Source organism: Panulirus ornatus, chromosome 26 (assembly GCF_036320965.1).
Source record: "Panulirus ornatus isolate Po-2019 chromosome 26, ASM3632096v1, whole genome shotgun sequence".
Lineage (NCBI taxonomy): Eukaryota > Metazoa > Arthropoda > Malacostraca > Decapoda > Palinuridae > Panulirus > Panulirus ornatus.
In genome coordinates, this window is record NC_092249.1 from 436808 (window position 1) to 461209 (window position 24402).

The 24402-nt window shown below is 40.7% G+C and overlaps 1 protein-coding gene across 1 annotated transcript in view; it reads right to left on the minus strand.

The window, feature by feature from the left end:
- The window catches only part of LOC139757374 (long-chain fatty acid transport protein 1-like), a 157454-nt gene that overhangs the window by 132398 nt on the left and 654 nt on the right, over positions 1–24402 (minus strand). The window contains exons 2-4 of the mRNA XM_071677784.1: positions 12383–12582; positions 10610–10631; positions 10109–10207 (exon numbers count right to left, since the gene is read on the minus strand). Coding sequence (XP_071533885.1) covers positions 10109–10207; positions 10610–10631; positions 12383–12582 — 321 coding nt within the window. The remainder of the gene's footprint in view (positions 1–10108; positions 10208–10609; positions 10632–12382; positions 12583–24402) is intronic.

Here is a 24402-nt window from a genome sequence, read left to right on the forward strand (position 1 = left end):
ATTGTTCTTAATCCCTTCCTCTATGTAAGCTCTCACACTATCACTAAACGGTTTGTCACTTGCCTGTAGTTGCCTTGGCGTCAACTGTTTAGTGATAGCATAAGAGCTTACCTAGAGGAAAGGATTAAGAACGTTAACACATAGTCTGGGTTCATCTGTTGGTCAAATCAGGCAGCGGAGATCACCATGAACAGGAGGAGGCAGCAGGACAAGCAATCCAATCACAAAGTGACATGCCAAGGAGTCTGACCAGGTGACCAACACATGCTGGGAAACACAGTCATGCCAAATGCTGGAATCCGTATCTCCTGAGGAAGACTGTTGAACAGACAAAACATAGAGGTATGTTTCAGTTCTAACCTATTTGTTTACATATCGTCCTATTTTCCACATCTGATATGTTGGATAATAGATAATGCAATATCTTAGGGATGGGACCCATGTCTAAACACAAAATTCATTTATGTTTCATATACAATTTATAAACAGCCTGATGGTGATGTATACAATGTCTTTAATAATTTTGTGCATGAAACAAAGTTTGTGTAACAATGAACCATCAGAGAGCCAAGGTGTCACATCATCAGTCGCCCATGTGGACAATCTGTGGTTATTTGGCATCACCTTCACTCCTGACTCTGAATTTATATGCTACTGATAAGCAATCATTTTCTTACACTTACTCTCACAGAGCAGATAATAAGCAAAAACACAATAAGTAATACACAAAGGTCTGGCAGAGACAATGGTTTGTAACAAACCGGTGCCAACAGAGCGTAAAAGCCCAGCATGGGCAAGTGAGGTCAGGTGTGGAATTTTCCAATCGTAACATCATGTCGCTGCTCAAAAAAGTGTTCGGATTTCGGATTTTTGGATTAGGGATGCTCAACCTGTATCATCATAAAACAACATGAGCAGAGTCAAAAGTTAAAACATATGGGTGAAAAAAATCAGGTAAATGAAGAATGCAATGAGAGAATATGATTATCATAAATAAAAACTGGCTCAAGAAATGACAAAAGAAAACTAATCAAGTAGGGCACATTTTCTGCTAGTGATGTGCAAAGAGAAGAGGCAAAAGAGTCTTTGAAAGAGATAAATCAACAGCATTGCCCTTAACACAAAGATCAGAGAATGTTGAAGGCAACACAGAACAAAGAGAGGGATATCATTCTGGGGCTGAGGAAGATATACAAAAGGTACTGACTTATGCTGAGGAACAGAGATATGGGTACATAAATGAAACACTTGGACTTAGAAATATACCATGAAAAGATAAAGAAAATACCAAATATTCTTTTCAAAAGAAAATGATCAGGAAAATATGAGGAGGGAATGATGGGAGGTTTAGTAAGGTGCAGAGTATTCAAGATCAACATAGGAAGACGAAATTGCAGTTTACATGAAGAATAAGAGACAGGGACAAGTACTAACTGTTAGTGGACTGGTCTAAAGCTACAGGAATAAGTGAAGTGGGTCATACATAAATGTACATAGATGACTTTTGTACTGGATACAGGCCATATTCCAACAATAAAAGAAAGGGCAGTGATGAAAGATATACAGATAAAAGAATTAATGGAGGCTGTAGGCAAGGAAAATGCTACTTTTACGATTAATGAAAGAGAATACTTTGTTGTTGTTTCAAAAATTCCCATTCCCCATTTCCTTAATCTTTGTACAATTATTCAACTAGTTGACTTCCTGCTAAAAAACACAGCTACCTTCCTATCCATGTACTACAATTCTCTATGCAGGGAATTTCAATGTACATCACAAGGATTGGATGATTGCAATGGAGCCAAGACTTTTTATTTTTCCCTCCTTATTGATATGGAACAGATTATCAAACATCCACCACAAGTTTCCAGACATGAGAGCCACTCTTCCAATACAATTTCTTCTTACTTCTGCTTCTGAAAACTCTCACAACAGTTCTAAAATTTCTGCTCCTTTGATCTTCCAACCACAATCTAATTTCTATCACTTCTCATTAAGAATGTCTACCCCTCAAAATGCCAACTTTGGCACTTAGGGAGATCTCAGCGGGCATCCCTGCACAGCTTCTTTACTGACTTTCCCTGGGATGGGTACTGCTTTGATCGCCAGAATGCTTTGTCATGTGCTGAATGCATTACAAAGGTTATCTTAGCTAGGGAGAAATCACACATCCCTTCTTTTATGAACTCTTTCTCCTCTCAGTTATGGTATGATCACTCTTGCTCTGATACATGATGCATCAGGAATTGAACATACCAAGACATGGAACTCCTCCTTTCCCCTGAAACCCATTTCTTTTTGGAATCATTACAAAATAGTCCTATGTAGTATTAAGCATATCTTCATAAAAGGAAAGCGTGCTGATGTGACTATTTCTGACTAGGCTTCTTTAATCAAAAACACCTCCAATAACTTCTATAGTTAAACTCTTCTTGCTCTCTTCCTACAGGAATAGTCTATAACTAACAATTCCTTCTCCACCTCCTCTCACTGAACCTATTCCATCTCCTATATTTTCCTCATGCAGGGTGTTCTAAACACTATACCAGCTCCAGGATGGTAAGGTGCATGGCCTAGTGGCATACCTCAAGTCCTAAAAGAGTGTGCTGCTAAGCTCGTTCCAATCCTTGCTCACCTATATCACTTTTGCCTAAAACTCAGACTTTCCTTATTCTTATGAGCCTCCCTTGCTACAGTACATCCCCAAGACAGGACACCATTCTATCCACTCTAACTATTGCCCCCTTGCTCTCACTTCTGCTACCTCTAAGGTATTTGAAACTCCTTAACTCTAACTTTCTGAAACATTTAGAATCCCATTCCCTTCTTCTGAATCCCCAATACAGATTGCAAAGTGATAGGTCTACAGGTGATCTTCTATCCTATGTGACCAACCTCGGGTATTTTGGTAAAATGTTTATCATAGCTCTCAACATCTCAAGATCATTTGACAGACTATGGCAGAGTTTTTGCTTTCTAAACTCACTTCCTTTGGTTTCTCTGTCTCTCTTTGTTCCCCTACACATTTGTTTCTTCTCTTGCTATTCCATTGCAGTACTCATCAATGGAGAAACTTTTCCCTCCTATCCTACAAACAGTAGTGGTCTTACGAGCTCTGTTACATCACCTACTATCTTCCTTTTCTTAATTAATGATCTTTTCTCTCCTACTTCGAACCCAATTCCTTCTTATGCTAATGATTACACTTCATATATTTCATTTTACTCTCTTTCAACACCTAAAACTCATTCTATTCTCATACTGAACATGTATTCTCTCTCAATTTGAATGTGCAGCATCTCAGAATGGGGAAGTAGTAACCTACTCAAGTTTAATAGTGCTAAAATGCAATTTCTTCCTATATCTCTACCTAACAGTCATTCATTCCATCACTTTACTCTCAAATTACCACCATTCAACTATGTAATTGTATAGACATGATGGGCATAACCATATCCTCCTCTCTATCCTGGAAACCCCATATTATCATTATCTCAGCTGTGGGGCAATGTACAGGTGCCATGATAATTTTTCTTGTAAGACACTTTTTCATACCTACAGGGTTTTATACACTTTTGAATGGATTTCTACTCACACAGAGGTTCTTCTTCCACCTCTGTATTAACTAGAGTGAAATCAAAAGTCTTCCTTCTCATTGATTCTCCTTGCATCACCTCTTTTCAAACATCCCTTTCTAAACACTGCAACACTGCTGCCACCCTTTCTCTTTTCTTGATGTTTTATTTTGGTCAGTTTCCATAAGCTCTCTGAAGCTGTCCCTGCCGCCAGGGTTTGGACACAAGCTGTATGGCTGACTGCTGCTTTCCACAGTTTCTGTGTGGAGACCAACAACTCAAGAATTGACCATTATGATACCTCCTTTTCTTGAAAAGCTAAGCCATGGAATTCTCTTCCTCCTTTTGTCCTTCCTTCTTTGTACAACCTTTTTACCTCTAAAAGCCAGGTTTACAGACACCTGCAGAACCCAAATTAAATTCAACTCTCTTTTCTGCTCACTTCCTTTCTTTCACCCATGATGGTCTTTGAAAGTTTCCTTTACAGACATTTATGATTTTTTTTTCTAGTTGTAGGAAAAATATTTTTACACTTACAGTATGAGACGTAAAAGATATAGCCTTGTAAAATCCACAAGCAACCTTACAAATAAAAGCAGACAGTGTTGCCACCTTTCTATGTGGCTTTTTGCCCAGATTTTTGCCAGGTCTCTGGTTCCTCTGGCGCTCCATTTCTTAAAGGACTATTCACTGTCAGTATCATCCCAGCTGATTCAGATCTTAAAAGATTTAATCAGATTTCTCCCCTCATCCTCTTCACCTTCATAGTGGACAGCTTTGTAGCTCTCAGCCTCTCACTGTAACTCAATTCTCTTAAACCCATAACTTCTCCAGACAAATACCTTCCACATGCCACCCACTTCTCTTGCACATGCAGCACTGCAGTCCTACACATCTCCCATTTGTCATCCACACCCCTTGCTTCTTTCATTCTTAACTTTTGTCATTCAACACCTAATCTCTCCTGTTATTTATTGATACATTTTTCTTTTTCCCAACTCATTTACTTTCACCACCCTGTTCTCAGTAATAACATTTTCTGTTTTCCAAAAACTTCTACAAATCTTCATCCTTGCCTCCAGCAGGTTATCATAAGATATCCCACCAGCTGCCTCTCTCAACACATTCACAGCCAAGAGTCTCTTTCACATGCCTATTAGTTAGTGTATAATACAATAATATCCTCTTCCCATCTTTTTTTACTCACCCATGCAGTAATAATAATTATAATAATAATAATAATAATATCCCTGGGGATAGGGGGAGAAAGAATACTTCCCACGCATTCCTCACATGTCATAGAAGGTGACTATAATCTAACTGTATTTTAACTTTCTAAAAGGGGAAACAGAAGAAGGAGTCACGTGGGGAGTGCTCATCCTCCTCGAAGCTTCAGACTGGGGTGTCTAAATGTGTGTGGATGTAACCAAGATGAGAAAAAAGGAGAGATAGGTAGTATGTTTGAGGAAAGGAACCTGGATGTTTTGGCTCTGAGTGAAACGAAGCTCAAGGGTAAAGGCGAAGTAAAGTCAGGGGTTAGTGAGAGGACAAGAGCAAGGGAAGGAGTAGCACTACTCCCGAAACAGGAGTGGTGGGAGTATGTGATTGAGTGTAAGAAAGTAAACTCTAGATTGATATGGGTAAAACTGAAAGTGGATGGAGAGAGATGGGTGATTATTGGTGCATATGCACCTGGGCATGAGAAGAAAGATCATGAGAGGCAAGTGTTTTGGGAGCAGCTGAGTGAGTGCGTAAGTAGTTTTGATGCACGAGACCGGGTTATAGTGATGGGTGATTTGAATGCAAAGGTGAGCAATGTGGCAGTTGAGGGAATAATTGGTGTACATTGGGTGTTCACTGTTGTAAATGGAAATGGTGAAGAGCTTGTAGATTTGTGTTCTGAAAAAGAACTGGTGATTGGGGATACCTCATTTAAAAAAGAGATATACATAAGTATATGTATGTAAGTAGGAGAGATGGCCAAAGAGCGTTATTGGATTATGTGTTAATTGATAGGCACTTGAAAGAGAGACTTTTGGATGTTAATGTGCTGAAAGGTGCAACTGGAGGCATGTCTGATCATTATCTTGTGGAGGCGAAGGTGAAGATTGGTAGAGGTTTTCAGAAAAGAAAAGAGAATGTTGGAGTGAAGAGAATGGTGAAAGTAAGTGAGCTTGGGAAGGAGACTTGTGTGAGGAAGTACCAGAAGAGACTGAGTGCAGAATGGAAAAAGGTAAGAGCAAAGGACGTAAGGGGCGTAGGGGAGGAATGGGATGTATTTAAGGAAGCAGTGATGGCTTGCGCAAAAGATGCTTGTGGCATGAGAAGCGTGGGAGGTGGACAGATTAGAATGGGTAGTGAGTGGTGGGATGATGAAGTAAGATTATTAGTGATAGAGGAGAGAGAGGCATTTGGACGATTTTTGCAAGGAAATAGTGCAAATGACTGGGAAATGTAGAAAAGGAAGAGGCAGGAGGTCAAGAGGAAGGTGCAAGAAGTGAAAAAGAGGGCAAGTGAGAGTTGGGGTGAGAAAGTATCATTAGATTTTAGGGAAAATAAAAAGATGTTTTGGAAGGAGGTAAATAAAGTGCCTAAGACAAGAGAGCAAATGGGAACATCGGTGAAGGTGGATAATGGGGAGGTAATAACAAGTAGTGGTGATGTGAGAAGGAGATGGAGTATTTTGAAGGTCTGTTTAATGTGTGTGATGATAGAGTGGCAGATTTTGGGTGTTTTGGTCAAGGTGATGTGTGAAGTGAGAGGGTTAGGGAGAATGATTTGGTAAACAGAGAAGAGGAGGTGAAAGCTTTGTAGAAGATGAAAGTCGGCAAAGTGGTGGGTTTGGATGGTATTGCAGTGGAGTTTATTAAAAAAGGGAGTGACTGTATTGTTGATTGGTTGGTAAGGATATTCAGTGTATGTATGGCTCATGGTTAAATGCCTGAGGATTGACAGAATGCATGCATAGTGCCATTGTACAAAGGCAAAGGGGATAAAGGTGAGTGTTCAAATAACTGAGGTATAAGTTTGTTGAGCATTCCTGGAAAATTATATGGGTTGGTATTGACTGACAGGGCGAAGGAATGTACAGAGCATCAGATTGGAGAAGAGCAGTGTGGTTTCAGAAGTGGTAGAAAGTGTGGATCAGGTGTTTGCTTTGAAAAATGTATTCGAGAATTACTTAGAAAAACATGGATTTGTATGTAGCATTCACGGATCTGGAGAAAGCATATCATAGAGTTGATAAGAGATACTTTGTGGAAGGTATTAAGAGTATATGGTGTGGGAGGTACGTTGCTAGAAGCAGTGAAAAGTTTTTGTCAAGGGTGTAAGGCATGTGTACAAGTAGGAAGAGAGGAAAGTGATTGGTTCCCAGTGAATGTTGGGTTGCAGCAGGGGTGCGTGATGTCTCCATGGTTGTTTATTTATGGATGAGGTTGTTAGGGAGGTGAATGCTAGAGTTTTGGAGAGAGGGGCAAGTATGCAGTCTGTTGTGGATGAGACGGCTTGGGAAGTGAGTCAGTTGTTGTTAGATGATGATACAGAGCTGGTGGCTGATTCAGGTGAGAAACTGCAGAAGCTGGTGACTGAGTTTGGTAAAGTGTGTGAAAGAAAAAAGCTGAGAGTAAATGTGAATAAAAGCAAGGTTATTAGGTTCAGTAGGGTTAAGGGACATTAAGTTTGGTAAAGTGTGTGAAAGAAAAAAGCTGAGAGTAAATGTGAATAAGATCAAGGTTATTAGGTTCAGTAGGGTTGAGGGACAAGTTAATAGAGGTAAGTTTGAATGGAGAAAAACTGGAGGAAATGAAGTGCTTTAGATATCTGGGAGTGGACTTAGCAGCGGATGGAGCCATGGAAGCGGAAGTGAGTCACAGGGTGGGGGAGGTGGGTGAAGGTTCTGGGAGCGTTGAATAATGTGTGGAAGGCAAGAACGTTATCTCAGAGCAAAAAAGGGTATGTTTGAAGGAATAGTGGTTCTAACAATGTTATATGGTTTCGAGGCATGGGCTATGGATAAGGTTGTACGGTGAAGGGTGGATGTGATGGAAATGAGATGTTTGAGGACAATATGTTGTGTGAGGTGGTTTTATCGAGTAAGTAAAGAAAGGGTAAGAAAGATGTGTGGTAATAAAGAGTGCAGTTGAGAGAGCAGAAAAGGGTGTATTGAAATGGTTTGCTCACATGGAGAGAATAAGTGAGGAAAGATCAACCAAGAGGATATATGTGTCAGAGGTGAAGGGAATGAGGAGATGTGGGAGACCAAATTAGAGGTGGAAGGATATTGTGAAAAAGATTTTGAGCAATTGGGGCTTGAACATACAGGAGGGTGAAAGGCATGCAAGGAATACAGTGAATTGGAACAGTGTGGTATACCGAGGTTGATGTGCTGCCAATGGATTGAACCAAGGCATGAGAAGCTTCTGGGGTTAACCATGGAAAGTTTCGTGGGGCCTGGATGTGAAAAGGGAGCTGTGGTTTCGGTGCATTACACATGACAGCTAGAGACTGAGTGTGAGCAAATGTGGCCTTTGTTGTCTTTTCCCATCGCTACTTCATGTGCACGAGGGGGGAGGGGGTGCTGTTCCATGTGTGGCAGGGTGGCGACGGGAATGGATAAAGGAAGCAAGTATGAGTATGTACAAATGTATATACGTATATGTCTGTGTATGTATATGTATGTATATGTTGAAATGTATAGGTATGTATATGTGCATGTGTGGGCATTTATGTATGTGCATGTGTAGGGTTGGTTAGGCCATTCTTTTGTCTGATTCCTTGCCCTACCTTGCTAACGCAGGAGATAGCGACTAAGTATAATAAAAAATGAGAAAATAGAATAAAAAATATACATATAATATATATAATATAAACAATGGCAATATGTATACAGACACAGGTAGTGTACACATTTTACAGAACAATGATATTACTGCATGGTTCATACTCTCAAAAACAAATTCAAAATACAACACTTATCCACATGATATGTGAGAAGTTCTCCAATCATAACAATAACACAAAAATAGACATGAAATTGAACAAAGAACTCACAATCTTATACCTGCAAATCATGCTTAAGAGGTCAGTTCAACATCATGAAAGATAATCATCAAACACTTTCACATGACAAAAATCACATTCAAAGGTTGTTCTACTCCACTTCATCTCAAAATCTATATAATCAACAATGCTCACTGGACATTAAAGAAAATAGAAAGATAAAAACATATATATATTTTTTTCTATTTTGCTTTGTCGCTGTCTCCCACATTAGCAAGGTAGCGCAAGGAAACAGATGAGAAAATGGCCCAACCCACCCACATACACATGTGTATACATACACATCCACACACGCAAATATACATACCTATACATCTCAACATATACATATACATACACACACAGACATATACATATATACACATGTACATAATTCATAGTCTGCCTTTATTCATTCCCATCGCCAAACCACCACACGAAATAAAAACCCCCTCCCCCACTCATGTGTGCGAGGTAGCATCAGGAAAAGACAACAAAGGCCACATTCGTTCACACTCAGTCTCTAGCTGTCATGTAATAATGCACCAAAACCACAGCTCCCTTTCCACGTCCAGGCCCCACAAAACTTTCCATGGTCTACTCCAGACGCTTCACATGCCCTGGTTCAACCCACTGACAGCATGTCAACCCTGGTATACCACATCATTCTAATTCACTCTATTCCTTGCACGCCTTTCACCCTCCTGCATGTTCAGGCCCCGATCACTCAAAATCTTTTTCACTCCATCTTTCCACCTCCAATTTGGTCTCCCACTTCTCCTTGTTCCCTCCACCTCTGACATATACATCCTCTTGGTCAATCTTTCCTCACTCATTCTCTCCATGTGACCAAACCATTTCAAAACACCCTCTTCTGCTCTCTCAATCACACTCTTTTTATAACCACACATCTCTCTTACCCTATTACTTACTCGATCAAACCACTTCACACCACATACTGTCCTCAAACACCTCATTTCCAGCACATCCACCCTCCTCCACACAACTCTATCTATAGCCCATGCCTCGCAACCATATAACATTGTTGGAACCACTATTCCTTCAAACATACCCATTTTTGCTTTCCGAGATAATGTTCTCGACTTCCACACATTCTTCAATGCTCCTACAACTTTCGCCCCTTCCCCACCCTATGACTCACTTCCGCTTCCATGGTTCTATCCACTGCCAAATCCACTCCCACATATCTAAAACACTTCACTTCCTCCAGTTTTTCTCCATTCAAACTTACCTCCCAATTGACTTGTCCCTCAACCCTACTGTACCTAATAACCTTGCTCTTATTCACATTTACTCTCAGCTTTCTTCTTCCACACACTTTACCAAACTCAGTCACCAGCTTCTGCAGTTTCTCATACAAATCAGCCACCAGCACTGTATCATCAGCGAACAACAACTGACTCACTTCCTAAGCTCTCTCATCCACAACAGACTGCATACTTGAAGATAAAAATATAAGACATAAAACTCACATGATGTCCCTTGGCAAGGTCATGTAGGCAAGCCAAAGGGTATAGCAGCCACCAGTTGCTATGTAGATGCCCAGAGCCAAAGATGCTAAATGAAGACAACTAAGCTCAGGCAGTAAGAAACCCCCTAGGGTCAGCCCTTGCTTCCCAGCTGCCCAAAGGGCACTGATCAGCCCCAAAACAGCTGCAGTTCTCCACATATCCTAAATGGTAAAACAAATAAACTGTTAGGATTAAAAAGAAAAAGAAGAAAAGAAAATGGGGCTCCAGCCCATGAGGAAGTGCACTAGCAAGGACAACTCCTTTATGAGACAGGAAAATTTCCCTCTCAACACTAATATCTGAATATCAACATTCTAAATACATTCATTTGGAAAATCATGCCAATAGCACAACAACAAGTAAAAGCTTCTCCACATAATTTCCCTATAATTCACCTTTGGAGATTAAAACCTAGAGATCATTATTCAAACAAGACAATAAAAGGAAAATGACAACAAATACTATGTGAAGCTCCTTTGAGGATCTAATCCAAAAGCTTAAATCATTTCAAGATCCATGATATAAATAATAAATCTTAAATTTTCCTTAAATCATCAATGATTAACAAATTACCTAATGGTAAATCATCTTCCAAACACTTAGCTTGTAGATTCATTTTCTTTAAATCAATGAACATGTTTATGTTAAAAAGTTCAAAAGATTCTTCATTTATGTCAGTGAACATGCTATATGCTAAACAGCATACATAAGACTCCCATTAGTTCACAATATTAGGTTCTTTACCCTATTAAATTTAAACAAACAGGAAGAGTATTTCATGGAAAACTTATATTGCCTGCATAACAGTTCACTTATTGAAACAGAAATAAAAGAGGGTGGAGATGCTGTTTGGAAAATATCAAGAACATCTATATCAATTTCATTGGTCAAAGAAGTGATGTCCTTCAAGGTATGAGCCAGCTTAAATTTCAAATCAAGCCAAGGTAGGCAAACTCCATACTACAGTGAACCTTACATCACTCTGTTCCTTGAATGCTAGCAAACACCAATATAAACTTTTCAGTTTGGTGAATATGAGCTGACCCTTATATATATGTATATGTATTCCTATGAGTCCACGGGGAAAATGAAACACGAAAAGTTCCCAAGTGCACTTTCGTGTAATAATCACATCATCAGGGGAGACACAAGAGAGGAATATAATAGTCAGTTGATATACATCGAAGAGACGAAGCTAAGACGCCATTTGGTAAACATGTGATTGTCCAAAACATACAACGAGCGTTCATAAACTTATCATTTTACAAATCTTATCATACACATGTACATACACACGTCCACACACGCAAATATACATACCTACACAGCTTTCCATGGTTACTCCCAGACGCTTCACATGCCCTGGTTCAACCCACTGACAGCATGTCAACCCTGGTATACCACATCATTCTAATTCACTCTATTCCTTGCACGCCTTTCACCCTCCTGCATGTTCAGGCCCCGATCACTCAAAATCTTTTTCACTCCATCTTTCCACCTCCAATTTGGTCTCCCACTTCTCCTTGTTCCCTCCACCTCTGACATATACATCCTCTTGGTCAATCTTTCCTCACTCATTCTCTCCATGTGACCAAACCATTTCAAAACACCCTCTTCTGCTCTCTCAATCACACTCTTTTTATAACCACACATCTCTCTTACCCTATTACTTACTCGATCAAACCACTTCACACCACATACTGTCCTCAAACACCTCATTTCCAGCACATCCACCCTCCTCCACACAACTCTATCTATAGCCCATGCCTCGCAACCATATAACATTGTTGGAACCACTATTCCTTCAAACATACCCATTTTTGCTTTCCGAGATAATGTTCTCGACTTCCACACATTCTTCAATGCTCCTACAACTTTCGCCCCTTCCCCACCCTATGACTCACTTCCGCTTCCATGGTTCTATCCACTGCCAAATCCACTCCCACATATCTAAAACACTTCACTTCCTCCAGTTTTTCTCCATTCAAACTTACCTCCCAATTGACTTGTCCCTCAACCCTACTGTACCTAATAACCTTGCTCTTATTCACATTTACTCTCAGCTTTCTTCTTCCACACACTTTACCAAACTCAGTCACCAGCTTCTGCAGTTTCTCATACAAATCAGCCACCAGCACTGTATCATCAGCGAACAACAACTGACTCACTTCCTAAGCTCTCTCATCCACAACAGACTGCATACTTGAAGATAAAAATATAAGACATAAAACTCACATGATGTCCCTTGGCAAGGTCATGTAGGCAAGCCAAAGGGTATAGCAGCCACCAGTTGCTATGTAGATGCCCAGAGCCAAAGATGCTAAATGAAGACAACTAAGCTCAGGCAGTAAGAAACCCCCTAGGGTCAGCCCTTGCTTCCCAGCTGCCCAAAGGGCACTGATCAGCCCCAAAACAGCTGCAGTTCTCCACATATCCTAAATGGTAAAACAAATAAACTGTTAGGATTAAAAAGAAAAAGAAGAAAAGAAAATGGGGCTCCAGCCCATGAGGAAGTGCACTAGCAAGGACAACTCCTTTATGAGACAGGAAAATTTCCCTCTCAACACTAATATCTGAATATCAACATTCTAAATACATTCATTTGGAAAATCATGCCAATAGCACAACAACAAGTAAAAGCTTCTCCACATAATTTCCCTATAATTCACCTTTGGAGATTAAAACCTAGAGATCATTATTCAAACAAGACAATAAAAGGAAAATGACAACAAATACTATGTGAAGCTCCTTTGAGGATCTAATCCAAAAGCTTAAATCATTTCAAGATCCATGATATAAATAATAAATCTTAAATTTTCCTTAAATCATCAATGATTAACAAATTACCTAATGGTAAATCATCTTCCAAACACTTAGCTTGTAGATTCATTTTCTTTAAATCAATGAACATGTTTATGTTAAAAAGTTCAAAAGATTCTTCATTTATGTCAGTGAACATGCTATATGCTAAACAGCATACATAAGACTCCCATTAGTTCACAATATTAGGTTCTTTACCCTATTAAATTTAAACAAACAGGAAGAGTATTTCATGGAAAACTTATATTGCCTGCATAACAGTTCACTTATTGAAACAGAAATAAAAGAGGGTGGAGATGCTGTTTGGAAAATATCAAGAACATCTATATCAATTTCATTGGTCAAAGAAGTGATGTCCTTCAAGGTATGAGCCAGCTTAAATTTCAAATCAAGCCAAGGTAGGCAAACTCCATACTACAGTGAACCTTACATCACTCTGTTCCTTGAATGCTAGCAAACACCAATATAAACTTTTCAGTTTGGTGAATATGAGCTGACCCTTATATATATGTATATGTATTCCTATGAGTCCACGGGGAAAATGAAACACGAAAAGTTCCCAAGTGCACTTTCGTGTAATAATCACATCATCAGGGGAGACACAAGAGAGGAATATAATAGTCAGTTGATATACATCGAAGAGACGAAGCTAAGACGCCATTTGGTAAACATGTGATTGTCCAAAACATACAACGAGCGTTCATAAACTTATCATTTTACAAATCTTATCATACACATGTACATACACACGTCCACACACGCAAATATACATACCTACACAGCTTTCCATGGTTTACCCCAGACGCTTCACATGCCTTGATTCAATCCACTGACAGCACGTCAACCCCTGTATACCACATCGCTCCAATTCACTCTATTCCTTGCCCTCCTTTCACCCTCCTGCATGTTCAGGCCCCGATCACACAAAATCCTTTTCACTCCATCTTTCCACCTCCAATTTGGTCTCCCTCTTCTCCTCGTTCCCTCCACCTCCGACACATATATCCTCTTGGTCAATCTTTCCTCACTCATTCTCTCCATGTGCCCAAACCATTTCAAAACACCCTCTTCTGCTCTCTCAACCACGCTCTTTTTATTTCCACACATCTCTCTTACCCTTACGTTACTTACTCGATCAAACCACCTCACACCACACATTGTCCTCAAACATCTCATTTCCAGCACATCCATCCTCCTGCACACAACTCTATCCATAGCCCACGCCTCGCAACCATACAACATTGTTGGAACTACTATTCCTTCAAACATACCCATTTTTGCTTTCCGGGATAATGTTCTCGACTTCCACACATTTTTCAAGGCTCCCAAAATTTTCGCCCCCTCCCCCACCCTATGATCCACTTCCGCTTCCATGGTTCCATCCGCTGACAGATCCACTCCCAGATATCTAAAACACTTCACTTCCTCCAGTTTTTCTCCATTCAAACTCACCTCCCAATTGACTTGACCCTCAACCCTACTGTACCTAATAACCTTGCTCTTATTCACATTTACTCTTAACTTTCTTCTTCCACACACTTTACCAAACTCCGTCACCAGCTTCTGCAGTTTCTCACATGAATCAGCCACCAGCGCTGTATCATCAGCGAACAACAACTGACTCACTTCCCAAGCTCTCTCATCCCCAACAGACTTCATACTTGCCCCTCTTTCCAAGACTCTTGCATTTACCTCCCTAACAACCCCATCCATAAACAAATTAAACAACCATGGAGACATCACACACCCCTGCCGCAAACCTACATTCACTGAGAACCAATCACTTTCCTCTCTTCCTACACGTACACATGCCTTACATCCTCGATAAAAACTTTTCACTACTTCTAACAACTTGCCTCCCACACCATATATTCTTAATACCTTCCACAGAGCATCTCTATCAACTCTATCATATGCCTTCTCCAGATCCATAAATGCTACATACAAATCCATTTGCTTTTCTAAGTATTTCTCACATACATTCTTCAAAGCAAACACCTGATCCACACATCCTCTACCACTTCTGAAACCACACTGCTCTTCCCCAATCTGATGCTCTGTACATGCCTTCACCCTCTCAATCAATACCCTCCCATATAATTTACCAGGAATACTCAACAAACTTATACCTCTGTAATTTGAGCACTCACTCTTATCCCCTTTGCCTTTGTACAATGGCACTATGCACGCATTCCGCCAATCCTCAGGCACCTCGCCATGAGTCATACATACATTAAATAACCTTACCAACCAGTCAACAATACAGTCACCCCCTTTTTTAAAAAATTCCACTGCAATACCATCCAAACCTGCTGCCTTGCCGGCTTTCATCTTCCGCAAAGCTTTTACTACCTCTTCTCTGTTTACCAAATCATTTTCCCTAACCCTCTCACTTTGCACACCACCTCGACCAAAACACCCTATATCTGCCACTCTGTCATCAGACACATTCAACAAACCCTCAAAATACTCATTCCATCTTCTCACATCACCACTACTTGTTATCACCTCCCCATTTACGCCCTTCACTGAAGTTCCCATTTGCTCCCTTGTCTTACGCACCCTATTTACCTCCTTCCAGAACATCTTTTTATTCTCCCTAAAATTTACTGATAGTCTCTCACCCCAACTCTCATTTGCCCTTTTTTTCACCTCTTGCACCTTTCTCTTGACCTCCTGTCTCTTTCTTTTATACTTCTCCCACTCAATTGCATTTTTTCCCTGCAAAAATCGTCCAAATGCCTCTCTCTTCTCTTTCACTAATACTCTTACTTCTTCATCCCACCACTCACTACCCTTTCTAAACAGCCCACCTCCCACTCTTCTCATGCCACAAGCATCTTTTGCGCAATCCATCACTGATTCCCTAAATACATCCCATTCCTCCCCCACTCCCCTTACTTCCATTGTTCTCACCTTTTTCCATTCTGTACACAGTCTCTCCTGATACTTCTTCACACAGGTCTCCTTCCCAAGCTCACTTACTCTCACCACCTTCTTCACCCCAACATTCACTCTTCTTTTCTGAAAACCCATACTAATCTTCACCTTAGCCTCCACAAGATAATGATCAGACATCCCTCCAGTTGCACCTCTCAGCACATTGACATCCAAAAGTCTCTCTTTCGCACGCCTGTCAATTAACACGTAATCCAATAACGCTCTCTGGCCATCTCTCCTACTTACATAAGTATACTTATGTATATCTCGCTTTTTAAACCAGGTATTCCCAATCATCAGTCCTTTTTCAGCACATAAATCTACAAGCTCTTCACCATTTCCATTTACAACACTGAACACCCCATGCATACCAATTATTCCCTCAACTGCCACATTACTCACCTTTGCATTCAAATCACCCATCACTATAACCCGGTCTCGTGCATCAAAACCGCTAACACACTCATTTAGCTGCTCCCAAAACACTTGCCTCTCATGATCTTTCTTCTCATGCCCAGGTGCATATGCACCAATAATCACCCACCTCTCTCCATCAACTTTCAATTTTACCCATATTAATCGAGAATTTACTTTCTTACATTCTATCACATACTCCCACAACTCCTGTTTCAGGAGTATTGCTACTCCTTCCCTTGCTCTTGTCCTCTCACTAACCCCTGACTTCACTCCCCAGACATTTCCAAACCACTCTTCCCCTTTACCCTTGAGCTTCGTTTCACTCAGAGCCAAAACATCCAGGTTCCTTTCCTCAAACATACTACCTATCTCTCCTTTTTTCACATCTTGGTTACATCCACACACATTTAGGCACCCCACTCTGAGCCTTCGAGGAGGATGAGCACTCCCCGCGTGACTCCTTCTTCTGTTTCCCATTTTAGAAAGTTAATACAAGGAGGGGAGGATTTCCGGCCCCCCGCTCCCGTCCCCTCTAGTCGCTTTCTACGACACGCGAGGAATACGTGGGAAGTATTCTTTCACCCCTATCCCCAGGGATAATATACATATATATACACACACACACACACACACACACACGCACACACACACACATACATATATATACATATGAAAAATGTAAGAAACAATATAGAAAACAAACTTTTAGCTTGAAATGAATGAAAAAATGAACGTCACATAATGGTTCAACCTCTGGCTATGGTAAAGGAAATGTACAATTTATTCACAATATATATATATATATATATATATATATATATATATATATTTTTTCTTTCTTTCTTTCAAACTATTCGCCATTTCCCGCATTAGCGAGGTAGCGTTAAGAACAGAGGACTGGGCCTTTGAGGGAATACCCTCACCTGGCCCAATTCTCTGTTCCTTCTTTTGGAAAATTAAAAAAAAACGAGAGGGGAGGATTTCCAGCCCCCCGCTCCCTCCCCTTTTAGTCGCCTTCTACGACACGCAGGGAATACGTGGGAAGTATTCTTTCTCCCCTATCCCCAGGGAATATATATATATATATATATATATATATATATATATATATATATATATATATATATATATATATATATATATATATATATATATTTTTCTTTTCTTTCAAACTATTCGCCATTTCCCGCATTAGCGAGGTAGCGTTAAGAACAGAGGACTGGGCCCTTGAGGGAATACCCTCACCTGGCCCCCTTCTCTGTTCCTTCTTTTGGAAAATTAAAAAAAAACGAGAGGGGAGGATTTCCCTCAAAGGCCCAGTCCTCATCCTCTGTTCTTAACGCTACCTCGCTAATGCGGGAAATGGTGATTAGTATAAGAAAAAGAAAAAATATATATATATATATATATATATATATATACATATATATATATATATATATATATATATATATATATATATATATATATATATACATATATATACTTAGAAAAGCAAATGGATTTGTATGTAGCATTTATGGATCTGGAGAAGGCATATGATAGAGTTGATAGAGATGCTCTGTGGAAGGTATTAAGAATATATGGTGTGGGAGGCAAGTTGTTAGAAGCAGTGAAAAGTTTTTATCGAGGATGTAAGGCATGTGTACGTGTAGGAAGAGAGGAAAGTGATTGGTTCTCAGTGAATGTAGGTTTGCGGCAGGGGTGTGTGATGTCTCCATGGTTGTTTAATTTGTTTATGGATGAGGTTGTTAGGGAGGTGAATGCAAGAGTTTTGGAAAGAGGGGCAAGTATGAAGTCTGTTGGGGATGAGAGAGCTTGGGAAGTGAGTCAGTTGTTGTTCGCTGATGATACAGCGCTGGTGGCTGATTCATGTAAGAAACTGCAGAAGCTGGTGACTGAGTTTGGTAGTGTGTGAAAGAAGAAAGTTAAGAGTAAATGTGAATAAGAGCAAGGTTATTAGGTACAGTAGGGTTGAGGGTCAAGTCAATTGGGAGATGAGTTTGAATGGAGAAAAACTGGAGGAAGTAAAGTGTTTTAGATATCTGGGAGTGGATCTGGCAGCGGATGGAACCATGGAAGTGGAAGTGGATCATAGGATGGGGGAGGGGTCGAAAATTCTGGGAGCCTTGAAGAATGTGTGGAAGTCGAGAACATTATCTCGGAAAGCAAAAATGGGTATGTTTGAAGGAATAGTGGTTCCAACAATGTTGTATGGTTGCGAGGCGTGGGCTATGGATAGAGTGGTGCGCAGGAGGATGGATGTGATGGAAATGAGATGTTTGAGGACAATGTGTGGTGTGAGGTGGTTTGATCGAGTAAGTAACGTAAGGGTAAGAGAGATGTGTGGAAATAAAAAGAGCATGGTTGAGAGAGCAGAAGAGGGTGTTTTGAAATGGTTTGGGCACATGGAGAGAATGAGTGAGGAAAGATTGACCAAGAGGATATATGTGTCGGAGGTGGAGGGAACGAGGAGAAGAGGGAGACCAAATTGGAGGTGGAAAGATGGAGTGAAAAAGATTTTGTGTGATCGGGGCCTGAACATGCAGGAGGGTGAAAGGAGGGCAAGGAATAGAGTGAATTGGAGCGATGTGGTATACCGGGGTTGACGTGCTGTCAGTGGATTGCATCAGGGCATGTGAAGCGTCTGGGGAAAACCATGGAAAGCTGTGTAGGTATGTATATTTGCGTGTGTGGACGTATGTATATACATGTGTATGGGGGTGGGTTGGGCCATTTCTTTCGTCTGTTTCCTTGCGCTACCTCGCAAACGCGGGAGACAGCGACAAAGCAAAAAAAAAAAAAAAAAAATATATATATATATATATACACATATACAATTTGAATGGAGAAAAACTGGAGGAAGTAAAGTGTTTTAGATACCTGGGAGTGGATCTGGCAGCGGACGGAACCATGGAAGCGGAAGTGAATCATAGGGTGGGGGAGGGGGCGAAAATCCTGGGAGCCTTGAAGAATGTGTGGAAGTCGAGAACATTATCTCGGAAAGCAAAAATGGGTATGTTTGAAGGAATAGTGGTTCCAACAATGTTGTATGGTTGCGAGGCGTGGGCTATGGATAGAGTTGTGCGCAGGAGGGTGGATGTGCTGGAAATGAGATGTTTGAGGACAATGTGTGGTGTGAGGTGGTTTGATCGAGTAAGTAATGTAAGGGTAAGAGAGATGTGTGGAAATAAAAAGAGCGTGGTTGAGAGAGCAGAAGAGGGTGTTTTGAAATGGTTTGGGCACATGGAGAGAATGAGTGAGGAAAGATTGACCAAGAGGATATATGTGTCGGAGGTGGAGGGAACGAGGAGAAGAGGGAGACCAAATTGGAGGTGGAAAGATGGAATGAAAAAGATTTTGTGTGATCGGGGCCTGAACATGCAGGAGGGTGAAAGGAGGGCAAGGAATAGAGTGAATTGGTTCGATGTGGTATACCGGGGTTGACGTGCTGTCAGTGGATTGAATCAGGGCATGTGAAGCGTCTGGGGTAAACCATGGAAAGTTGTGTGGGGCCTGGATGTGGAAAGGGAGCTGTGGTTTCGGGCATTATTGCATGATAGCTAGAGACTAAGTGTGAACGAATGAGGCCTTTGTTGTCTTTTCCTAGTGCTACCTCGCACACATGAGGGGGGAGGGGGATGGAATTCCATGTGTGGCGAGGTGGCGATGGGAATGAATAAAGGCAGTGTGAACTGTGTGCATGGGTATATATGTGTGTGTCTGTGTGTGTGTATATATGTGTACACTGAGATGTATAGGTATGTATATTTGCGTGTGTGGACGTGTATGTATATACATTGTGTATGGGGGTGGATTGGGCCATTTCTTTTGTCTGTTTCCTTGCGCTACCTCGCGCAAACGCGGGAGACAGCGACAAAGCAAAATAAATAAATAAATATATATATATATATATATATAGCTTGGGAAGTGAGTCAGTTGTTGTTCGCTGATGATACAGCGCTGGTGGCTGATTCATGTGAGAAACTGCAGAAGCTGGTGACTGAGTTTGGTAAAGTGTGTGAAAGAAGAAAGTTAAGAGTAAATGTGAATAAGAGCAAGGTTATTAGGTACAGTAGGGTTGAGGGTCAAGTCAATTGGGAGGTGAGTTTGAATGGAGAAAAACTGGAGGAAGTGAAGTGTTTTAGATATCTGGGAGTGGATCTGGCAGCGGATGGAACCATGGAAGCGGAAGTGGATCATAGGGTGGGGGAGGGGGCGAAAATTCTGGGAGCCTTGAAGAATGTGTGGAAGTCGAGAAAATTATCTCGAAAAGCAAAAATGGGTATGTTTGAAGGAATAGTGGTTCCAACAATGTTGTATGGTTGCGAGACGTGGGCTATGGATAGAGTTGTGCGCAGGAGGATGGATGTGCTGGAAATGAGATGTTTGAGGACAATATGTGGTGTGAGGTGGTTTGATCGAGTAAGTAACGTAAGGGTAAGAGAGATGTGTGGAAATAAAAAGAGCGTGGTTGAGAGAGCAGAAGAGGGTGTTTTGAAATGGTTCGGGCACATGGAGAGAATGAGTGAGGAAAGATTGACCAAGAGAATATATGTGTCGGAGGTGGAGGGAACGAGGAGAAGAGGGAGACCAAATTGGAGGTGGAAAGATGGAGTGAAAAAGATTTTGTGTGATCGGGGCCTGAACATGCAGGAGGGTGAAAGGAGGGCAAGGAATAGAGTGAATTGGAGCTATGTGGTATACCGGGGTTGACGTGCTGTCAGTGGATTGAATCAAGGCATGTGAGGCGTCTGGGGTAAACCATAGAAAGCTGTGTAGGTATGTATATTTGCGTGTGTGGACGTATGTATATACATGTGTATGGGGGTGGGTTGGGCCATTTCTTTCGTCTGTTTCCTTGCGCTACCTCGCAAACGCGGGAGACAGCGACAAAAAAAAAAAAAAAAAAATACAAATAAAAATAAAAATATATATATATATATATATATATATATATATATATATATATATATATATATATATAGAATTCTATCCCTGGGGATAGGGGAGAAAGAATACTTCCCACATATTCCCTGCGTGTTGTAGAAGGCGACTAAAATGGGTGGGAGTGGGGGGCTGGAAATCCTCCCCTCTCGTTTTTTTTTTTATATTTATTTTCCAAAAGAAGGAACAGAGATGGGGGCCAGATGAAGATATTCTCTCATAGGCCCAGTCCTCTGTTCTTAACGCTACCTCGCTAACGTGGGAAATGGCGAATAGGATGAAAGAAAGATATATATTTTTATTGTACTTTGTCGCTGTCTCCCGCGTTAGCGAGGTAGCACAAGGATACAGACGAAAGAATGGCCCAACCCACCCACATACACATGTATATACATACACGTCCACACATGCAAATATACATACCTATACATCTCAACATATACATATATATATACCCACACAAGAATATACATATCTGCAAATGTCCATAATTCATACTGTCTGCATTTATTCACATACATATACATATATACACACGTACATATCCATACATGCTGCCTTCATCCATTCCCGTCACCACCCCACCACACATGGCACTACCCCACCCCGGCATGCGCGCTAGGTAGCGCTAGAAAGAGACAACAAAGGCCACATTCGTTCACACAATCATGTGTAATGCACCGAAACCACAGCTCCCTTTCCACTTCCAGGCCCCACAAAACTTTCCATGGTTTACCTCAGACACTTCACATGCCCTGGTTCAATCCATTGACAATCCATTGACCCCAGTATACCACATCATTCCAATTCACTCTATTCCTTGCACACATTTCACCTTCATGTATGTTCAGGCATTGATTGCTCAAAATCTTTTTCACTTCATCCTTCTACCTCCAATTTGGTCTCCCACTTATCCTTGTTCCCTCCACCTCTGACATATATCCTCTATGTCAATCTTTCCTCACTCATTCTTTCCATGTGACCAAACCATTTCAATACACCCTCTTCTGCTATCTCAACCACACTCTTTTAATTACCACACATCTCTCTTACCCTTTCATTACTTACTCTATCAAACTAACTATTATACTTTGTCGCTGTCTCCCACTCACACCACATATTGTCCTTAAACATCTCATTTCCAATACATCCACCCTCTTCCGCACAACCCTATCTATACCCCATGCCTTGCAACCATATAACATTGTTGGAACCACTATTCCTTCAAGCATACCCTTTTCTGCTCTCTGAGATAATGTTCTTGCCTTCCATTCATTCTTCAATGCTCCCAGAACCTTAGCCACCCTCCCCCAACCCTGTGACTCACTTCCGCTTACATGGTTCCATCCGCTGCCAAATCCACTTCCAGATATGTAAAACACTTCACTCCCTCCAGTTATTCTCCATTCACACTTACCTCCCAATTGACTTATCCCTCAACCCTACTGAACCTAATAACCTTGTTCTTTACAGTTACCCTCAGCTTTCTTCTTTCACACACACACTTTACCAAACTCAGTCACCAACTTCTGCAGTTTCTCACCCGAATCAGCCACCAGCCTTGCATCATCAGCGAACAACAACTGACTCACTTCCTAAGCCCTCTCATCCACAACAGACTGCATACTTGCCCCTCTCTCCAAAACTCTTGCATTCTCCTCCCTAACAATCCAATCCATAAACAAATTAAACAACAATGGAGACATCACACACCCCTGCCACAAACCAACAATCACTGGGAACCAATCACTTTCCTCTCTTCATACTCATACACATGCCTTACATCCTAGATAAAAGCTTTTCACTGCTTCTAGGAGCTTACCTCCCACATCATATACTCTTAATACCTTCCACAAAGCATCTCTATCAACTCTTTCATATGCCTTCTCCAGATCTATAAATGCCACATACAAATCCATCTGTTTTTCTAAGTATTCCTCACATACATTCTTCAAAGCAAACACCTGATCCACACATCCTCTACCACTTCTGAAACCACACTGCTCCTTCCCAATCTGATGCTCTGTACATGCCATTACGTGCCTTCATGTGTGGCGGGGTGGCAGCAGGAATGGATGAAGGCATTAATATCAGCAATTAAGAGATTCAAAGACATTATAGGTAGCATAATCCATTGAGAGATACAATATGACTGGGTTGTTAAGGTCAAGAGGTCGATCATCTCACCCTTGTTTAGCATTAGCATTACTGTGGTCACCTCTGCATACATAATGACTGTGCCAATAGCATCTCTCAGTTTCTGTTTTACATATCAGGCCAATGTATACATCTTCACATACCTTATATTTAACAGCATAAACATTCCCAATTTTTCATAATTTGGCATACTTTTAAGGTCCTATGTTATAATGGAAAGCAACATGGACAGCATCACCAACATGGTGCCATATGTCAAAATAAAGATGACACGGTGAGCTGCCATAAGATTTCCTGAATAAAATTAATACAGTTTTGGTACAATTCTAGTACTGGTATCATTTTGACTACTGTATGTAGTATCTATTTTACAGATATATGTTAACTTGACAGCAAAGAATGATCTAATGTAGTACAATAAAATAAAAAGATATAAAGCATGTTCTGCTATTATAATTGCATTCTCTAAATAGCACACAAGCATTGCAAAACACAATCAGTCTATCTTCAAAGCTAACAGTGATACAAAGCTAGTCTTTCATGTATAGAAGAGACACTTCCTCTCTTAACAGTTTGTCCCCTTCCTCAAATTTTGTTTTTCTACTAAAACAAAGGTAAGTATCAGAGGATGAGTTGTTGGTAGCAGCTGAAGTGTTAGTATGCTGGGTTTGTTTACACTGGTATTAGCAATACTTAATGACAGGGTTTTACATTTAGCAGTAACCCAATGTGCATGCATCTATCTCAACCAATTCAACCCTCTCAGATGAAGATAGGTGACAGCCAGAAAAAGTAAACAAAAGGTTCTGTAGGTGTTTCAATTCATTCAAAGACATAAAATATTCAAGTTGCCCTGTTGTTTCCACAGGGGACCACATATAACTGTCCCACCAAAGTAATTTTGCTATCTTCAATAATGCATCTTTTTTTCTGATATACATTTATTTAGTTAGGAAAGAAATACAATATCTCAG